The 20,689-nt window shown below is 43.6% G+C and overlaps 1 protein-coding gene across 3 annotated transcripts in view; it reads left to right on the forward strand.

Annotated features, from left to right (window-relative positions):
- The first annotated feature begins 4,098 nt into the window (after nucleotides 1-4,098).
- PHF2 (PHD finger protein 2) overlaps nucleotides 4,099-20,689 on the forward strand; it is a 152,010-nt gene continuing 135,419 nt past the window's right edge. The window contains exons 1-2 of one of the 3 annotated variants that reach the window (XM_050957744.1): nucleotides 4,103-4,349; nucleotides 4,446-4,636. In XM_050957744.1, the coding sequence (XP_050813701.1) occupies nucleotides 4,539-4,636 (98 nt within the window). In that variant the 5' untranslated portion in view covers nucleotides 4,103-4,349; nucleotides 4,446-4,538. Of the gene's footprint in view, nucleotides 4,637-20,689 lie in introns of all 3 variants that reach the window. The other 2 variants (XM_050957745.1, XM_050957743.1) reach the window with 2 other exon arrangements.

The following is a 20,689-nucleotide window of genomic DNA, read 5'->3' on the forward strand; positions in this document are numbered from 1 at the left end:
AGGAAACTGAGGCATGGGACACAAACTGCCCAAGGTTACCCTTCAGCTCAGGGCCTGAGCAGGGAATAGTACCCCACTCTCCTGAGTTCCAGTCCAGTGCTCTACACACTGGGCACCACTGCCTCCATACTACTATTTTTTCACTTAAAAAAAAAACTTTACTAACCGTCTTTCCTCAGCCCCACATTGCTAAAATCTAAAGCCTAGACATTGAGCACTAGTGAAATAATTAACTGAAGTAATCCCCATGGTTACATCAAACAGCTGAGCTTTTCTTTTTATCTATGTTCTGAAATGAGTACACAGAGAGAGAGTAATAGACTCCACATTCCTGGAGGAAATTCAAATGCAACAATACATATGGTGACATTATTCATTGGGTCCTTTGTGATGATATTAAACTGGAACAGAGTTGTCTTTTAATCAGATACTGGTTAAACTCCTGATATAGACCAGATTAGATGAGGGCTAAATATGATCTCATTTAAAAAGGAAATATATTGTTTTATTTTAAAAACAATTAACTTTCTTGCCCTAGATTGTCCAGATAAATGTCTGTAGTGCTGTCGTCTTGACTCGGCAAGCAGGCTGAAGTGATAGCTCTCGCAGATGTGAACTGCTCCATTCTTGTCAAACTCTAAAGCCTCCTGACTCCAGTTTAAATGTTGACTTCATTTACATGAAACCAGGTTAATGGAAACATCCAGCTTCTCTGGGATTGTGAGAGTGCTGCTCCATTTCACCCCTAGCAAAAGTGCTAGAGCTACCCACTTGACTCCCAGTGAGGGTGGACTCTTCGGCCTCCTTAAACTTTTTTGGGCTAAGTCCTACTCCCATGAAAATCAATAGGAAATTGCCGTCAATAGCAGTAGGCTCTGGCCCATAGAATAAGAGGACTATTGCTTGGCATGTGATCAGATACCTGCATTTCACACTAGTCTCTACCTATCCTGTAATGATCACAGTCACATTTTGTTACTCTGCTTTTCAGCACATTGAAAACTTTGTTTTGGAAGGGCACGAAAAAATTCAGTTTCCATGTTCAAAGGAAAACAAAATGGCACTTGCAGTGCTGTTTCTGCATACACATTTCATCTCGAGACCAAAGCCAGGTGAGATCACTTGCTTCAATTTTTCTCCCCCTTTCCTTACTAAGATTTGCTGTCGACCCACTAGGTTGTGGTGGAGGGAATTTCCCTGTGTTACATTTTGGCAAGATTGCTGAATGCTTTGCTACACCTTTTCCTCTGCTGCTTTACTCCCCTAGCCCTGGTCTCCTGTTTTTCTGGCTGGGGCACTATAGGTTTTGTCTCCTTTTAATTTTCAAAAGTATTAGTGATTTTGGGTGCCCACCATAAGACATCCTAAAAGGGACCTGTGCCTTGGAGAGCAGGTGCTCAGCACTGTCTTCAAGGTGACTCAAGTTGGCACCCAAAAAATTGGAGGGTCCCAAAGTCACTATCCACTTTTGAAAATGCAGGCCTATATTACTAACCCTGGTAGACTGCATCATTCCTAACTCTGGTAAACTGCATCATTAGCAATCTGAGTTTGTGATGTGCATACAATACTGTGCAATACTTTGACCTCAGTCTTATGGGGAAAATTTGAAACCCTACACGGTTTATAAAGGAAAGCCATCATAAAATATTTAACAATCATTTGCAAGGTCATCTACTACCAAATAATCCCAGAGGAAGTGGATGGCTCAAGATATTGATTATGGGATAGAGACTTTCACTTCTAACACTGCTGTCTCAGTTAGAGACCTCTATAAAATTACTTGTCAGTCTCCCACCAGTCTTGGTGGACAGGTCCTACTGGTACAACTGTTAACCTTGTAGGTAATCTCAGTGGAGAGACCTAGAACTAAACCTATATAGAAATGAGAAGCTCCCTTGCATGCCTAAAGGTAACTCCACCAAATCAGGATGGAGGCACATTGATGGAGCAGAGCAAGAAAATGTACATAGCTCCTCCTTGGTCTGAGATAAATAGAAGGTCCTCAACTGAGCACCGTTCAAAGCACTAAATCCACTACAATTAATCCCATATCAATTTATTCAGCGTGCCCTGTAAATAACTAATACAAGCCTCTTTCTTAGCGAATGCTTTAAAGTTAGTTACTGCACTCCAAAGTGAAGCCGGAGGAAGGCTACAAACCGCTCCCCCAAGCCTCTCTTGTCCATTACACAAGCTACCATGAGCCTTGCCTCTTTACCAGCTTGGCAGACTTCCCCTGCTGGAAGAGTGGTTTTCACCTTTTAGAGAGAAGTATCCGTTTAAGCTGAGGATCCCCTTACCCTTCTGCTATTACTCACTCTTCTCTTTGTGGAGGATGATTGCAGTTTTGGGCTGTATAGTATTGTACTCTTGGGCTGCCTTTAGCAACTTGTACCCAATATCCTACGGCTCTGATTTGGCACTTCATAGAGCCAGTCCATTTGTTTTAATCCTTTCAGGGTTACAGACCTAGTTACTCCATTTCTAATTTAAGGGTGGATGGACTGGCTTAGGTAGACTTATGTGGCTTTTAAGGAAATTTAATATTGCAGACTATCTCCATCAAATACAAGTTTTCCCTTCAAAATACATAGGTCTTTCATGCATCCCTCCCACACCTTGCTTAGACCTCTGCTAATAAGTCTATAAAGCTTTGGTTTCTTTAGGCCTTACAGTGCAATTACAACATTGAGTTAAAATCATGTTACTTTAAAGTTTAACCATCTCTCCTTTGGATATTGAGTTGGTTGTCATCAAAATAAAGTTTTGGGGTTGAGTGCTACATGCTGTACTTAATTATGTTTATGGCCCTATGCATATACACCTGTATTATATATGTTCTACTTAAAATGATGTATATATGTGGGTGTGTATACACAGACACACATCATGTATAGTAAGTTTGGCAACAGCTGTAAGTGTACTTTACAAACTCCTGCTTTTGAGCGTGCTGGAGAATATGATAATAGCTCCGGGGGAAGGTTTATGACCATGTGAATCAATCAAATGACTAAAGTTGGGAATCAGCGTGAGAAAAACGGGACAAGTGCCATTTTACAAAAGTTTGACCTGGCCGCTGGAATTCAATGGACAAGGCGTATTGGGAACAACGCGGTGCAAGTGTCACATCCGGTGCAAATAGAAACTGATCATACGGGACATGTTTTATGTTTCTCGTTTGCAAACAAGATCGCGGAAAAGAAGCGCCGCAGAACGCAAGGGACCAGCTGGTCCGCGCAGAAAGCTTTATTATGTCCCTGCTATGTGCTGTCGGCGAAGAGCACCGCAAACACGCAGAACAGAACAAGCCTGTTCCAAAAAGTGTTGGCTGGAAGCTGTGTGTGTCTTTAGAGGCGTTTTCCTGTCACCCCCCCACACACCTTTTCAGCGTTGGGAAGGCTGCTCTCCCGGACGCCTCCCTGGTGCAGAATCCTTTCCCAATGGGATCTAGAGCTGGTGGTGTGAGTTCCTTGTTTGAATTCACTCCCGATTCCCATCTCTGCAGAGAGCACAGCCCCTTGGCCGCCCCTGCGCTGTGTGCAACATAGAACGAAATAACTTTTTTTAAAGCCACTATTTATGTCCCTTTAAAAGCGGAGTCGCTGCCCTACTTTTAGGTCCCTTTTTGGACATTCCCGCGCTCTGACTTGTTATAGTAACAGTTAGGTTCATTTAATCCCCCTCCCCCTTTATTCGGTCCTCCTGCCAGGTGTCACTCGATTTGCAGGTGTGTGTGTGTCGGGGGGGACTCTGTCCCCCTCGAATCTGGAGCTTGATTTTTGTTTTTAAGGCCAGTTTTTAAAAGTCTCTCCTTGCAGTGCGGAACGATTACGAGATCTTGGCATTCAGCGCAGCCCATCTCCACTCGTCGTTTATTTCTTTTAAATCTCCCTCCTTTTACTCGTCCCCCTTTTTACACCCAGCCCTGCTTGTTTTTCTCAGCAAGGTGGGTTACCTCCCCTCTCAGCCCCCCCCCTCCCCCGGCTAACATTTTGCCCGGTGCCAAGCTCTGAGTTTTCAGATTCGCCTCCCCTTCTGCAGCCTCCCTCCCCAGCCCCATCGGAGGAAATATTACAATGTTGCAAGCTGACGTAAGGACATTACAAGGAAAGGGCTACATTTCGGAGTGTTTATGAAAAGCCGCGGTACTGTACTGTCACCAGGGGGCACGCAATATAATGCATTTCGCCAAACATTTTGGATAATAATCATTTACCAACAACAACAACACACAAAAAAAGCCCCAGTTCGCCTGGAGCTCGCAGAGCCAGAGAGGAGCCATGCAGCCAAAGTTTGAGAAGCTCTTTATTATTTTTCTGACATTGCGAGCTCGCCCTTGAGGAGCTGTAATTGCATTATCTGATTTTTTTTTCACCCTTCTCCCCCCCCCTTTCCCCCCTCCGTCTCTCGACATTGCAATTTTTTTGCTTGCGTTTTGGAAGGAGAAGCCGCCAGCTACCTAGCGGCAGGAGCCGCCGCCAGCCCTGCTCGCTTGCCTGGGAGTCCAGTGTTGTTTTGAAGGGAGCTCAGCTAACATGGCGACGGTGCCCGTCTATTGCATCTGCAGGCTGCCCTACGACGTAACCCGCTTCATGATCGAGTGCGATGCCTGCAAGGACTGGTTCCACGGCAGGTAACACAAAGGGCTCGGGCCTGGTGTCCCCCCCCGCACCCCGCTCGGGCTGCGATCGCCCCTTCTCGCCCTTGGCCGCCTCGTCTCTCCGGGGCAGAGGGAAGCAGGCGGCGGAGCTGCCGCTGCTGCTGTGTGCAGTTTTCCAACAGGCCTTTTTGGAGAGGAGGAGGAGGAGCCTCGCTGCCCCCGGCCCTGGCTGCTGGGGCTTTTTTTTTTTTAGGGTTTTGTTTTGTAAATGTTCGGTTCTCTGCACAATGCCTCCCCCCCCCCGGCTCATGGGGGGCTATTGTCCTGGGGGGGGTGGCGGTGGCTCTGGCTCGCGCCTGCTTTCCGGACCATTGCACCGCTGCCGGGTGGGCTCGTAGCGCCGGGGGGAAGCGGCTGCGCGGCGGGGCTGGGTGGTTGCCACCCGGGCCCGGGGGGCTGCAGAAGCGGACGCAGAGTGTGCGGTGGCCGGGCTCGCGGGAGCGTGTCCCGGGGAGGCGGTGACCGCCGGGCCGGGCAGGGCTCAGCTGTAGCGCGCGGGCGGGTCGGCTCCCGTGTGACAGGGGCACAATGGCCGGAGCAGCCTGAGCCGAGCGCCGGGCAGGGCCCGCGGCTGCACATGGGCGGGGGAAGCGGGCTCGGAGACAGGCGAGCGCGGGCCCAGCCGCGGCAGGGCGGGCTGCGAGCAAGAGCCGGAGAGGCGGGTAGGGGCCGGGCTGGGAGCCCCCGGCCGCTGCGGTGGGAGCCTCGGGCGCGCTTGATGCCCGGCACGGGAGGAGGAAGACCCCGCTAGCCGAGAGCCCGCCCTTGGCAGGGCAGGGCAGGGCCCCTCCGCGCGGAGAGCGGGGGCTGCACCGAGCCACGCCAGTGTGCCTAGGGCCGTGCGGGGTGAGACCCCCCCGCTTCCGAGCAGCGCCCTGCTACTGACCCCCACGCCCCAGAGCAGCCCCCTGTCACTGTCACCCCTGGTTTTCAAGCGGTGCCTGGAGCAAAGGGAGGGGACTTCGGAGCCCACTGACAATTAGCAGCGTGCTAACAATTTAACAACACCACTAACCTACTGCAATCGTTTAACCCTGGGGTCAATTGACACTCCGCAGAACGGGCGCCGCCGCCCCTGCCCTCGCTCATTGTATTGCTGCTGGGGGAGCCTGGGTCTGGAATACGCTGCTTTGCCCCTTTGTCATGTAACCACCACATTGCATTATCGCTGAGTCAACAGTATTGCTATGATCTTGGTGTCACAAGAGTAAGTTTCTGGGATCACAGGGATTGCCTGAACAAAACAGAGCCTCCAGGTGATTTACAGCTAGTCAGATATAAATTGACTGAACTTTATATTTCCACAACTTTTGTGAGGAGGGGGGATGGAATGATATTTGGGAGAGTTTGTTCAGGAGCAGACAAAGGGAGAGGCTTATCTTTTTATTTATTTCCTACTAAACCATGGTATAGAAAGTATGGTTGAGGTTTTATGTAAGTGACAATATTGGACCAATTGCTGGTGGTGAGAGAGACAAGCTTTGGAGCTTAAACAGAGCTCTTCTGGGGATGGGGTGTTAATCAGGGGAACACACACTGTGAAACTGAACTTCAAGAAAATGTTTCTTTTTCTTGTAGGAATGGGGAAGTTTAGTTAAAAATAGCTTGAAAAGAAAGTTAAGGGGATTAAAATTCAGAGAGTCCTCTTGAAGGTTGTTTAAAAAAAACTTATTAGAGTCATACAAGATTGGGGTACTCCAGATCAACATAAATTAAAATCAAGGGAAACAAAGAGGGGGGATGAACAGCAAGGTACCAGAGGTTTAGGATTAAAAGAGTATCCTTTTAAAAATGGACTCAAATGATACTAATAGAATGGAAAACATCTTCAGTGGTTATTTGAAAACCCCAGAGGAAACTGGAGGAGTAAGTTACTAGAAGTATATAAAATAATAAGATATTCTTCTAAGTTTATCTAGAGGACTGTTGGAAGTGCTCGGGAGAGTCAGCGTGACTGCTAGTCCCTCAGGATGGAAAGGTGGACATAAAAAGCAATTCTTAACAAGTAGTAAAGATCAGATACTGTGAGAGATCTAAGTATCAAAAAAGAAGTGAAATTAAAAGAAGAGTAAATCACCAGGGCCAAAGATGTAATATATCTCTTAGTTCTAAAAGAATTCAAGAACAAAGTAGCTTAGTTAAAAACTATTGGCCAGATAGGCCAGGAAAAATAATAGGAAAATCATTTAAAGATTGTGTTAAGCTCCTAAACTGAGTGCATGAAGTGTGATAGGTATTCTGTAAGGGTAACTTGCGACTCTCTCCTGTTCACTCTTTTGAAGAGTTCTCTCAGAATACCAGATAAAGCAGATTGGTTGGAGCAGGCTAAGGGCCTGTTTTCACTGTCACTGGGTACTGGAACAAGCCCTAAACAAGATAATGGAGACTGAGCTGGAGATAGTTTATAGAGGTATCTCAAAAGGAATTTGATAAACTTCCTTGCAAGAAGCTATTATAGAAACTTGTTAACTGTGGGGGGGAGAGGTAACATCTCATCATGGATTTCAAAAGTGGTTCAGAAATGTGAAGCAAAGTGTGTGAATTAATGGCCAGTTCTTATAGGTGAAAATGTTAATAGTGGGGTGCTCTAGGGTTATGTACTAGACAAATTTCCATAGTGGTGTGCAGTATCTCATGTTTGTTAAGGATTTGGAAGAGAGATGATAAAAATTAAATAGCCAAGACTAAAGAGGGTTATGAGAACTCAAGTAGAACCTAAAACCTCAAGGTTTTAAGACCGAATGGTGGCAGAGTAAAGTCAACATAGACAAGCAAGTAAGAAGGGACTAGTTAAGATATTTGTATACACTGATGGGCTTTGAAGGAAAATGCTCAGGAAAATGATCTGGGCAGCTCAATGAAGACAAAGCTCAGTGATAGTGAAATAGGATGTTCTCTGCAGTTTTAGAAGGGAAGGAACGTAATAGCAAACGGGTGGTGTATCTTCACCTTGTGAACTGTGTTCAGTTTTAATGATCTTAAATAGAAATAGCCGCAAACATAAAGGTTCAGAGATGGATTCTAAAAATAACTAGGGGTTGTGATGGGGGTTCCACACAAGGAGAGAGTAAAAAGACTTAGTGTTTACTTTGAAGAAGAGACGCATAAGAAGAGAGAGGCCATTCAGAGCTCCTATTTGTTTTTTTCGTAATAGTCAACAAATAAAATATACCTAGTGGTTTAGTTTAAAAAAAAATCATGGGTATCTCCTAGAGACCTCAATCTTGCAAGTGTGTGTGTGTGTGTGTGTGTATTTTACACTACCACTGAAAACTGTTATTTTTAAAATAATGTAATTTGTTTCAATAAAATATACATAAAAATCTTAAACTCATGTCACACATTCTGTGCACTTATGATAGTCTCAAAAAAGTTCATTTTATTTCTGAATTATTTCCAAACTTAATACATTGTCTTAATATTCAAACTAATCAATGTACAAAGAAACTCATCAAAATTAGTAATCTTTGAAGGGTGAGAACTTCATTGATTTCTTCAAGTACCGTGATAGGCTGTGGGATTTCTTAAAAATTCCGTAATCCCTATTTTGTTTTTGTGGAAATGGCTCAGGTGTTTTCCTGATTCCTTTGTGATGGGGCTTTCCAGACTTTTTCATAGCATGCACCACATCTTAATAGAGATATTTCATGGGTTATTTCACATCACACTCCTAACCTCCCCTCTCATTTGACATTGAATAACGTCCCTGTGGCAACTGCAATAATTCCTTATATAGGAAATTAATATTAGAAAAGTCTTGAATTTATTTGAGACTTTCATTTAATGTACTTTAGCATCTGGAAATAAGAACGAGGAGCAAGTGCTGACTGAGTAGCCAGCTCTCTGCAGACCACCAGGAAGAGCTCTGCAGATCTTTAGTGGTCCATGGACACCAGTTTGGAAATCATTACTCTGTGACATTAGCTGACAAGGTAGAGAGAGCCTGGTTTCTCATGCCTGGTGAAAGCCAGTCAGAAGCTTTTTGGGTTTACCTTCTCTTGGGAGGACACGATACCAAGCATCCTTAAAGAAGCAATGGTTAGACTTTTCTCAAGAAGCCATCACTTAATGTTAATTCTCTCTCCAGTTGCCAGTTATTACCATGTTTCAAACTTTTTATCTTAGGGAAGATTACACTTCAATAGGCATCTTTTTATTTCCTGGATTCCTATCATGTTGGTTTCAGGATTGGGTATGTTATAGTGATTGCATTCATGTCCTTGGTTGATGAACTCCTGGCCCTGGACAAAGATCGAGAGTTTGATGATTTTGTTAGAACTAGAGCTTTTGATAATGTTGCCCAGATGGTGTTCCTGATATGTTGACAGGGTGTAAAAGGGGTGAGTGGAACTGTTCTTCACTGGTTCTGCTCTTTCCTTTCGGAATGGTTTCAGAGGGTCTGTGAGGCCCTTCTCATCTGTGGTTCCATACTGTTGTCCCTTCTGTGCAACACGCACAAGGCCCTTTGAGAGTGTTTGTGTTAATGTTTGGGGCTACGGTGTCACCAATATGAAGATGACCTCCTTGTCTGTGCGTCTCATTAGACTGAGACTGAATAATTTCCTTGTTCTGTCCAGGTCCTATGAAAACAAGTTGGCTGAAGCTCAACCCACAAGTGATGGAGGTGATACATGTTGGCTAGGGAAAACAACCTGAGGAGTTGCTGATAGGGGTTTGGCTGCTTTATTTGTTAGTGGAGAATGTCCATCCTTTGCCAAAGAGATTCACTCTCTTGGGGTACTTTTAGATTCCCAGCTGCTCTTAGCTTCCCAGGTAGCAGTAGTATCTCATGGTGCCATTTTTCATCTGTGGAAAGTTATAAGGTTACCGTCTTTCTTTAAAGTGGCACTGTCACCTCCAGATTTGACTCTGCAGCATGCTCTACCTGGGCTACCCTTAGCCACCACTTGGAACGTTTAGCTAATGTAGAATGCAGTGGGCCTCCAACTTGGTGCAGTGGTTTGGTGGCTCAGTGGTTTGGTGGCACAGGCTGCTCATCTGCTTCCAGGAGCAATGGAGGGTGTGGGTTCTAATCTATAAAGCCATATATGGTATGGTACCTGCCTGCCTTGGGGAGAGCCTCCCTTCCTTTGAACCTATGCTGCACCTAAGATCAACTAAGGTGCTTTAACTCTTCTTCTTAGCTTATGTGCAACTGTGCCCCAGGTAGTGCATGACCAGGATTCATCACTAAATTTGGTTTGCTGGTTGGATCATTAGCTGGCCTGGGCTGGGTACTGACAGGGAGTGTGATGTGGATGCTGATCCATGCCTCCCAGGTTCTTTGACTGACAGCCTATGTATGCAAACCCCTTAAGGGCTGGAGGGAGACCTGTTCAGTGGCAAGACCCAGCTATCATATTTGCTCATTCTGGAAATGTGCCAGAATCTCAAGTTTTCTGAACTTTAGAGCAGGGCAAGACAAGGCTTTTTGTTCAAGTATTTCCTTAACTATGGAACAATACTGGCTTATTTATTAAGGTTGTTAGGTACAGGAAGGTGAGTTGTTTATCTTCTTAGCTGTGGGAGTTTAACATGGTGTTTCATTAATTTATATCAGGCACTCAGATGCCATAGGAGAGGTACATACAATCATTCACTAAATAGAAAGAAGAAAGGGAAATACTTTTTTTGCACCGCATATATTTAAGCCGTGGAACCCTCTGCCACAAGAAATCATCAGGATAAATAACTTAGTAATATTAAAAAATGATTAGCCATTTAGAATGTCAAGGATAACACCCACAGTTCCCACGGGTAGTATAAAACTGAATGCTGCTAAACCTGATGCACTGATATTTAAGATGAATACCAGCTGGAGTGTTGACCATTATTAGGAAATAGCTCTCTTTTGTGTGGAAATTCTCAGTTCCTATCAATGTTCTATCTAATCTAGTATCTTATGTCTGACAGTGGCCAATTCTGGTTGCTTGGATTAAGGTATAAACCCCTCATAATGCACTTTGGTTTGCAGTACCATACAATGGAAGATTATAACTATAAATTCAACTCCTGTTTGTATAAATATAAATCCTGTTTTGAATCTTACTGACTAGTTTCCCTCAATATTATCAAGTGTCAGTGTGTTTTGCAGATTTACACTACACAAACAGTGTTTCATTTAGTATGAGGAATTAAAAATATGAAAAAAATGTTGCATATGTTTAGTTGTTTAATTTTACATCTTAAAGATTTTAGATGTTTCAGAGTACCCTAAAGGAATAATCCACACTAAGGGCTGAGCTATACAGGGAAACTTACTTGAATAGCTGTTGTGGAATAAACTGTTCCACAAAGCACACTAATTATTTTGGAACAGAGTATTCACATGCAGAGCTATTCTAGAGTAGTTATTCCAGTCATTTCCCCCATGTAGACAAGCCCTTAGTGGGAATTGTCTGCTTTAAAAAAAAACTAACTTGTTTGTTTGAAACCTGGTGCAGCAGTGTTTGAAACTAATATAAAACCACATTTTAAGCCTCCTTCCATTGAAGTCAATGTTTGTTTCACCATTTATTTCAATGGGAGTAGGATTAGGAACAACATAAGAACGGCCATACTGGGTCAGACTCAAGGTCTGTCTAGCCCAGTATCCTGTCTTTCGACAGTGCCCAATGCTGGGTGCCCCAGAGGGAAGGACCAGAACAGGTAATCATCAAGTGATCCATCCCCTGGTGTCCATTCCCAGCTTCTGGCAAACAGAGGCTAGGGACGCTATCCTGGCTAATAGCCATTGATGGACCTATTGTCTATGAATTTATCTAGTTCTTTTTTTGAACCTTGTTATAGTCTTGGCCTTCACAATATCCTCTGGCAAAAAGAGTTCCACAGGTTGACTGCGCATTGTGTGAAGAAATGCTTCCTTTTGTTTGTTTTAAACCTGTTGCCTATTAATTTCATTTGGTGACCCCTAGTTCTTGTGTTATGAGGAGTAAATAACACTCTCCACACCAGTCATGATTTTAGAGACCTCAATCATATCCCCCCTTAGCCCTCTCTTTTCCAAGCTGAAAAGTCCCAGTCTTATTAATCTCTGCTCATACAGAAGCCATTCCATACGCCTAATAATTTTTGTTGCTCTTTTCTGAACCTTTTCCAATTCCAATGTATCTTTTTTGAGATGGGGCAATCACATCTGCACACAGTATTCAAGATGTGGGTGTACCATGGATTTATAGAGACTCCAGCAATATGCTATTTTCTGTCTTATTATCTATCCCTTTCTTATTGATTCCGAACATTCTGTTCGCTTTTTTGGCTGCTGTTGCACATTGAGTGGATGTTTTCAGAGAACTATCCACAATGACTCCAAGATCTCTTTCTGAGTGGCAACAGCTAATTTAGACCCCATCATTTTATATGTATAATTGGAATTATGTTTTCCAATGTGCATCCTTTGCATTTATCTATAGTGAATTTCATCTGCCATTTTGTTGCCCAGTAACCCAGTTTTGAGAGATCCTTTTGTAGCTCTTCACAGTCTGCCTGGGACTTAACTATTTTGAGTAGTTTTGTGCCATCTTCAAATTTTGCCACCTCACTGTTTATTCATAGATTCCTAGACTTAAGGTCAGAAGGGACCATTATGGTCATCTAGTCTGACCTCCTGCACAATGCAGGCCACAGAATCTCACCCACTCACTCCTGTAACAAACCCCTAACCTATGTCTGAGTTATTGAAGTCCTCAAATCGTGGTTTAAAGACCTCAAGGTGCAGAGAATCCTCCAGCAAGTGACCCGTGCCCCATGCTGCAGAGGAAGGCGAAAAACCTCCAGGGCCTCTGCCAATCTTCCTTGGAGGAAAACTCCTTCCCGACTCCAGATATGGCGATCAGTTAAACCCTGAGCATGTGGGCAAGACTCACCAGCCAGCACCCCTTTTTCCAGATCATTTATGAATATGTTGAATAGGATTGGTCCCAGTACATACCCCTAGGGGACACCACTGTTTACCTCTCTCTATTCTGAAAACTGACCATTTATTCCTACCCTTTGTTTCCTATCTTTTAACCAGTTGCCAATCCATGTGAGGACCTTCCCCCTTATCCCATGACACCTTACTTTGCTTAAGAGCCTTTGGTGAGGGACCTTGTCAAAGGCTTTCTGAAAATCTAAGTACAGTAACTCCTCACTTAAAGTTGTCCTGGTTCAAGTTGTTTTGTTGTTACGTTGCTGATCAGTTAGAGAACATGCTTGTTTAAAGTTGCAATGTTCCCTTATAACATTGTTTAGCAGCTGCTTGCTTTGTCCACTGCTTGCGGGAAGAGCAGCCCATTGGAGCTAGCTGGTTGGGGCTTGGAACCAGGGTGGACCAAAAGCCCCCCTATCAGTGCCCCGCTCTCCTAAGTTCCCTGTGCAGCAGCTGCCCAGCAGGCTATCAATGGCTGTGCAGTTCAGCTGTTCCTCCCCCAACTGCCATGTGCTGCTCCTCCTCCTGCCTTGGAGCTGCTACCAGGAGCCTCCTGCTTCCTGTGCGGGGGGGGAAAGAGGGGTGCTAATGTCAGGGTGTCCCCTTCCCCCTGCTCTTGTCCCCCACTCCTTTACCCCATCTCCACAGAGCCAAGGTGGGGGGTTGCAACAGGGCTTAGGATGGAGGGAGCTTGCTGGCAGCAGCTGCTGTTCTCAACTTGCTGATCTACTGAAAAAGGCAGTGTACTTAGAGTGGGGTCAGTGTACTTAAAGGGGCAATGCGCGCCTCTCTCTCACACACAGCGTGTGTTTCTGTCTCTTTCTGCCATGCTGTCTCCCCTCCCTCCATTTGTGCTGCCTTGTAGAGTTTGAGGCTACATTAACAACAATGTATTAACCCTTGAGGGTTCAGCTGAGTGCTCATTCATCATTTAGCAGTAAGACATTCCCTGGGAAATATCCCACCCTCTTCCATCCTCTGATTTCAGCACCTCAACCAAGCTTCACAATCATCATTGCTGTGTACAGTATTAAAGTGTTTGTTTAAAACTTATACTGTGTGTACATGTGTATGTGTGTGTGTGTGTATATATATATATATATATATATATATATATATATATATATATATATACACACACACACACACTTGTTTGGCGGAAAAAAATTCCCTGGAACCTAACCTCCCCATTTACTTTGATTCTTATGTGGAGCTTGGATTCACTTTGCTTAAAATAGCATTTTTCAGGAACATAACTACAATGTTAAGCAAGGAGTTACTATACACTATATCCACTGGATCCCCCTAGTCCACATGCCTGTTGACCCCGTCATAGAATTCTGGTAGATTGGTGAGGCATGATTTCCTTTCACAAAAACCATATTGACTCTTCCCCAACAAATTATGTTCATCTATGTGTCTGACAATTTTGTTCTTTACTATAATTTCAACCAGTTTGCCTGGTACTGAAGTCAGGCAGCCTGTAATTGCCGGGATCACCTCTGGAACCCTTTTTAAAAATTGGTGTCACATGAGGTATCCAAGGCCTTTACAATATTCTGTAAGTTTAAAAGAGTTTAAAGAATTTAAATTACCACTTAAAATTCAAATCCATCTGGTGTCTCTGTACTTCCCTTTGTTGCAGTCTTTTAAGAGGAGATCACATTTTCTAATCGGATCAGGAACTCCACTCTTAGCCTTCCTTCATAAATATGGGATTCAGAATTAAGCTCCCATGCTAATTATCAAAATGTAGTTTTCAGCTGCAAATGAACTCTGACCAGCAGGTAAAGGAAAACAATATTGTGAAGCCCATCAGTGTTGAGTTCTTGATCTCATAGAATGACCCAGAGGTAATTGTTTCACCATTTTGCTTGTTTTGAGATGTGTAACTATGGAAAGAGATGTACAGTGGGAACTATAACAATCTTAACATGCTGTAGGATACTTCCGATTGATGCTCTAGTATCTCCAGAGACTTTGTGAGGTCAGTCATAATATCAAGACTACTTTGAATCCATTTATTAATAAAAACAGTGTATATTCTCCATATACACTGTGGATTGTCAAATTGTTAATAATGCACCTGGTTTATTTTCTAGAAGAAAATTGCCAAAGGGCCAAAAACTTGGTGTGAATGGAAAAAGGTTGAATTACTCAGTCCTAAAAATAAAAAGTTTACAATGGGAACTGCAAGTCAACCTTAACTCTGAGGTGCCAGAATTCTAATACTGACAACCCCAGGCAAAGCACTTCAGTAGTTACACAGCACTTTATTTCTAAAGTGTGGGCTCCATGTTCAGATATGCATGCAAGGAGAAAGTGGATTAGCTGACAGAATAGTCAGTTCTTTTATCTTTAGGTTTTCTGTTCCCTTTTGGAACACTGCCCAGGTATCAAACTAGTATTCGGTGGCTGTTAGCATGATATCCAGCGCTATAATGCTGACTTTTGAGCTGAGTGGGCTTTTCACTTCTGAACAGTGCTTTGTTGTAGGACTCAGTATGACTATTGATTAGAAAGCTCACAGCTTTTCAGTGCCTGAGTGATTGAGGCTCAGGCACTATAGCATGGTGAAAAAGAGTGGTCCTTATTGATAGGTGTGGGATTGGAAGTGTAAAGTCTTGTATTTAAACCTGTTTGTTAGAATACGTAATGGCCCAAATTTACAAAAGGGTCCAACATGAGACAGTTTGAGCTTTATTTTCAGAGTGCTGAGTACCAATTTTTATTAATAGCAAATAATATAATGAATGCTTAACAGCTCTCTCAAAGGCAGCCTGTAATCTCTCAGCTTGGGAGCCCAAAAGTCAAGAACCCCCAAATTAGTGGACATTTTAGAAAATATGAATCTAAATGATAGTAACTATAGACACGTATATGATAGGAACAGACCTGCAAGTGTGTTACTGAGATATAAGCATCTGACAGCAAGTAATAGACTTGTCCAGTTGAACTTCTAGTATGTGTGAAAGTCCTTTAAAGATAAAAGGATTTTACAACAGAAAGTATAATAATGTTATAAATATTGGACACAATTCAGGTTTAATTAAAAAAAAATCTAGCAAAAGGCTCCAGTGCTCACCATGAACCAAAAACCTGTTGCTGAACCACATTTGGGGCCCAATTCAAGGACAAAATGTCTGTTAACTTCAGTGAGTGCAAGATTGGACCCTTAAGCAGCTGGCAGTTTTTAGCCAGAAGGGTTCAAACAGCATCATTTTCCAGGTATGGTTAGTAAAGGGAAATAAATTCTGTCAGTGTGCAAGGAGGAGATAGGTTAGCTGACCACTGTTCTTTGTAACCTAAATATGTCTGGTGGGGGAGAATGGATATTTTTAAAAATATTTCTGCAAAACCAGTTAAAACAATTTAACCATATATGAGGAAAAGACTGGACAGAGAAACTTTGTCAAGATTATTGTAACACTTCAAAAATGATTTCCCTTTGTTTTTAACAGCTACCTCAACCCATTCCTTCTCTCACTAATAGGCAGACTCTTCCATTAACATTGTCACCATTTGTTTGATCTGTTTGAACCTGTGTAATTTGAATGGAACTATTATGGTTCTTCCACGGTTCTCATGATTATTCCAGTTTTTACCTAGGGGGCTAGATGGCTTGGGAGATTGGCGATGAGTGTGTAGCGCCTTTTGCCACCAGGTTGTTGGTATGGGTCTAGTTAAAGTTGGCAGAGGGCCGATGTTATTACCATGTCATGACTGTTCAGTGATCTTTGTGAAATGAGTTGGCGGGATCCATTTTTTGACCTAGGTGATAGATAGATAGATAGGAAACACATCATAAAAACCACCCTGGGCAAAATTCTGACCCCAATGAAGTCAATGAGTATTTTGCTATTTACGTCATTAGAGTCAGGATTCCACTCCATATCTGTTGGCAATATTTTGAAAGCCCCAGTGGAGAGGTCAAGATTTGGATGAGCAAAGGAGAATGATCTATTATTTTACCCTTAATGGCACTCCCTCTGTCAGGATACTAGATGTAGAAGGGGGTCAGTGGGGAAACTGGAAAAGGTTCACGGTCAGTCTTTGCTGCCTGCCAAGTTCTGGGCATGGGCACCTTCATTCTCCAGTGCTGTTAATCTTTGTGCCTTGCATGAGCACTGCACGCGTTTTGTTTTAAAAGTGAATGATCTTTTTGCTGGAACTTTTATTAGCAAAATTATATTACACTTTAAAATGACATTCTAATTCTGTGTGAAATCTCAGCAAATATAGAATTGTACTAGTCGTGTAATACTCTGATAATCCCAGTTAATAAAACTACCAGTTAGCCAAAGGACAATCACTTTCCCTGATATAACAACTTCCTTTCCTGCTAATCAGAAACTGAGTTTATTCAAAATGTTTTGCATCTACTCTCTACATTTAGATAAACATGGTTGAATGGTATTAAAAATTTTGGTATAATTATGCATTGTAATGACTCCAGAGATTTCGCTGCAATGTAAGTATCTTAAGTTTTGTTTAAATTGACCAGATTTTTCACAGTAGCCATTTTATGCATCTAATCTGTGGCATGGAACACAATGTGCATGTTTTAAAAATTCTTAGACCTCACTGTTTTACATATAAAATATCTCCTCTCTCAAGTTAAACAACTCAGTTATTTCTAAGTTAGTATTTGAAAACAGTAGAAGTGTATCATCTGTGTTAGGTATATTATTTTCATATTGCTGTTCATCTCCATAGTATCTGAGTACCTTCCACATAGGGTATGTCTACACTTGGAGCTGGAGGTGTGATTCCCATCTCGAATCATACTCGGGCTAGTTCTCATTGAGCTAGCGTGCTAAAAATAGAATGTGGCTATGGCAGTGTTGTCTGAGACCTTCAGCATATAATCTGGGTGCTACCTGTCTGCTGCAGCTGCATTCTGTTTTTAGCACGCTAGCTTAGTGAGAGCTGGCATGAGTATGTCTCTTTGAACTGGGAATCATACCCCTAGCTCAAAGTGTAGGCACACTCTTAGAACAGATTGGCAGTAGCGAGGTCCCTAATAGACTTCATGCAATCTCTGACTCTTTTCCGTTTTCAGGGCACAAAAAAGAGATTTATTAGTTTATTTAAATGACTTCAAAATTTTTATTTGTAAAGATGTAACTGTTAAAGGTGCAGAAAGTGTGGTAGATATTTTACAATCTAATCCATTACAGATCAATCATGTTAACACTTTTGTAACAATGCATTCCTAGGCTGAGAATATATGCACTAAGTGTGATTAGGAAAGGCCAAGTAATAAGTCCCTGCAGAAACAGAGTTAAATTCATCCTAGAAAACAGTGACATTATCCCAGCGATGTGTTTAACCTGTGGGATTTATAACACAATTACTGCTCTATCTGTGTCTATGATGATACTGTTAAAATAGCAGGCTATGTAAAAGGTTTACCTGGCTACTGTAATTGAAATCATTATTGTGGGGAGGGATAGCTCAGTGGTTTGAGCATTGGCCTGCTAAACCCAAGGTTGTGAGTTCAGTCCTGGAGGGGGCAATTTAGGGTTCTGGGGAAAAATCTGTCAGGGAAGGTACTTGGTCCTGCTGTGAAGGCAGGGGACTGGACTCAATGATCTTTTAAGGTCCGTTCCAGTTCTATGAGATAGGTATATCGCCATGTTTAAAAAAAAAATCAGTCGTTCTTGAAGAAGGCAATTTGCCTACCACTAAAAAAAATGCAGTAGTCCAGCCACTTCCGAAGTAACCCACACTGAACATCCATCATTACCTTGTCTCCAACCTCCTTTAACTAGACAAACTCATTAAGAAAGTGGTGATGACCAAACTCCAATGGTTTCTCACCTTTGCTGGTATCCTCTACCCTTTGGAGTCAGGCCCCCTCCCTGATAGGGATATGGCACAGTTAGTTGATGGGTGATTTTCTCTTGGATAGCAAACAAGCCTTCATGATTACACTATTTGATCTCTCAGCAGTCTTCAGTACTGTTGACTGTGCAGGGCTGGATTTAGGGGTGGGCGACCCAGGTGACTGCATGGGGTTCCAGGCTTGGGGGGTGCTGGGCTTCGGGGGCTGTAAGGTATTAAAAGTTTAACAAATGGGGGAGAGGTACTGAAGGGACTCCTCACCTGGAGTGCCATTTGATCTAGAACTGGCCCTGACTGCAAGGGGCTGAAGAAATGCCTAAGAGACCTAGCCAAAGTAAATGTGGTAGCTCTTCACTGTCTCAGACAGGCCCCCCAAAACCTAGACTGGGGTAGGCAACCTATGGCATGTGTACCAAAGGCGGCACATGAGCTCATTTTCAGTGGCACTCACACTGCCCGGTCCTGGCCACCGGTCCAGGGAGCTCTGCATTTTAATTTAATTTTAAATGAAGCTTCTTAAACATTTTAAAAACCTCATTGACTTTACATACAACAATAGTTTAGTTATATATTATAGACTCATAGAAAGAGACCTTCTAAAAACGTTGGCACGTGAAACCTTAAATTAGAGTGAATAAATTAAGACTTGGCATACCACTTCTGAAAGGTTGCCGACCCGTGACTTAGACACTCAAGTTACGTCTACAGTAGCATCGAATGTCAGAGCAGTGCACTGTGGGTAGCTATCCCGCAGTGTCCGCTGCCTATTGGAATTGTGGGTTAAGCTCCCAGTGCGTGATTGGGCAAAACCATTCTCACGGGTGTTTCTGGGTGTGTGCCATCACTCGCTCCTCCCACCATGAAAGCTACGGCAGATGCCATACTACCAGCAGATGGTGCAGTACGGTGCACTGCCTGTCTCCTGGTACTATGAATCCACCTCGCATGTCCTCTTGTCTTTCTATCTACTCTTTTATCTAACCATTTCCTGCCTTTTTTTGGTTACCGTGAACTGAGCAGCACAGCTTCCGCTGCAAACTGTGCTCTCCCGCTCTTGCATCACTAGCTAATTTTTCCATGTTGTCTGTCCTGGGCTTGAATGCAACCTACAGAAGGCAACAATTCCCTGCCATTTTTCGGCCATTGTGAACTGAGCCACACAGCTTCTGCTGCTTTTTCCATGATGTCGGTCCTGGGCTTCCATGGAAGCTACAGACAGCAACAATACCCCACCATTTTTCAGGCATAGTGACCTGAGCCGCACAGCTTCTGCCGTAAACTCTGCGCTCCCACTCTTGCAACTCTAGCAAGCTTCCCGACTCTGTGAAAGCTACAGAAGATAACCATTTACTGCCTTTTATCGGCCATCTTGAACCGAACAGACCACGTATGTTTTGCGCCCTTTTTCCAGGATTACTCATGCAGGCGCCATAGTGGCAATCATGGAGCCTGCTCAAATCTCTGCTTCAGTTTTGACCACTGTAAGTATCTCGCGCATTATCCAGCAGTATGTGCAGTACTTGCAAAACCGGGTGAGGAAGCGATGACAGTGCGATTACTATACTGATGAGGACATGGACACAGACATTCCTAGAAGCATGGCATGTGGCGATTGGGAGATCATGGTGGCGTTGGGCCAGGTTCATGCTGTGGAACTCCGATTCTGGGCTCGGGAAACAAGCACAGGCTGGTGGGACCGCATAGTGTTGCAGGTATGGGATGATTCCCAGTGGCTGCAAAACTTTTGTACGCGTAGGGCCATTTTCATGGAACTTTGTGACTTGCTGTCCCCTGCCCTGAAGCGCAAAAAAACCAAAATGAGAGCAGCCCTCACAGTTGAGAAGCGAGTGGCCATAGCACTGTGGACGCTTGCAAGGCCTGACAGCTACCGGTCAGTCGAGAATCAGTTTGGAGTGGGCAGATCTACTGTAGGGGCTGCTGTGCTGCAAGTCACCAATGCAGTCATTGACCAGCTGCTATCAAGGGTAGTGACTTTGGGAAATGTGCAGACCATTGTGGATGGCTTTAATGTGCTGAGGTTCCCTAACTGCGTTGGGGCGATAGACGGAACACATATCCCTATCTTGGCCCCGGCATACCGGGGCGGCCAGTACATAAACTGCAAGGGATACTTTTCCATGGTGCTGCAAGCACTGGTGGATCACAAGTGACGTTTCACCGACATCAACGTAGGATGGCCGGGAAAGGTGCATGGTGCTTGCATCTTCAGGAACTCTGGTCTGTTTGAACAGCTGCAGGAAGGGACTTAC

This window comes from Gopherus flavomarginatus, chromosome 6, assembly GCF_025201925.1.
Source record: "Gopherus flavomarginatus isolate rGopFla2 chromosome 6, rGopFla2.mat.asm, whole genome shotgun sequence".
Taxonomy (NCBI): domain Eukaryota; kingdom Metazoa; phylum Chordata; order Testudines; family Testudinidae; genus Gopherus; species Gopherus flavomarginatus.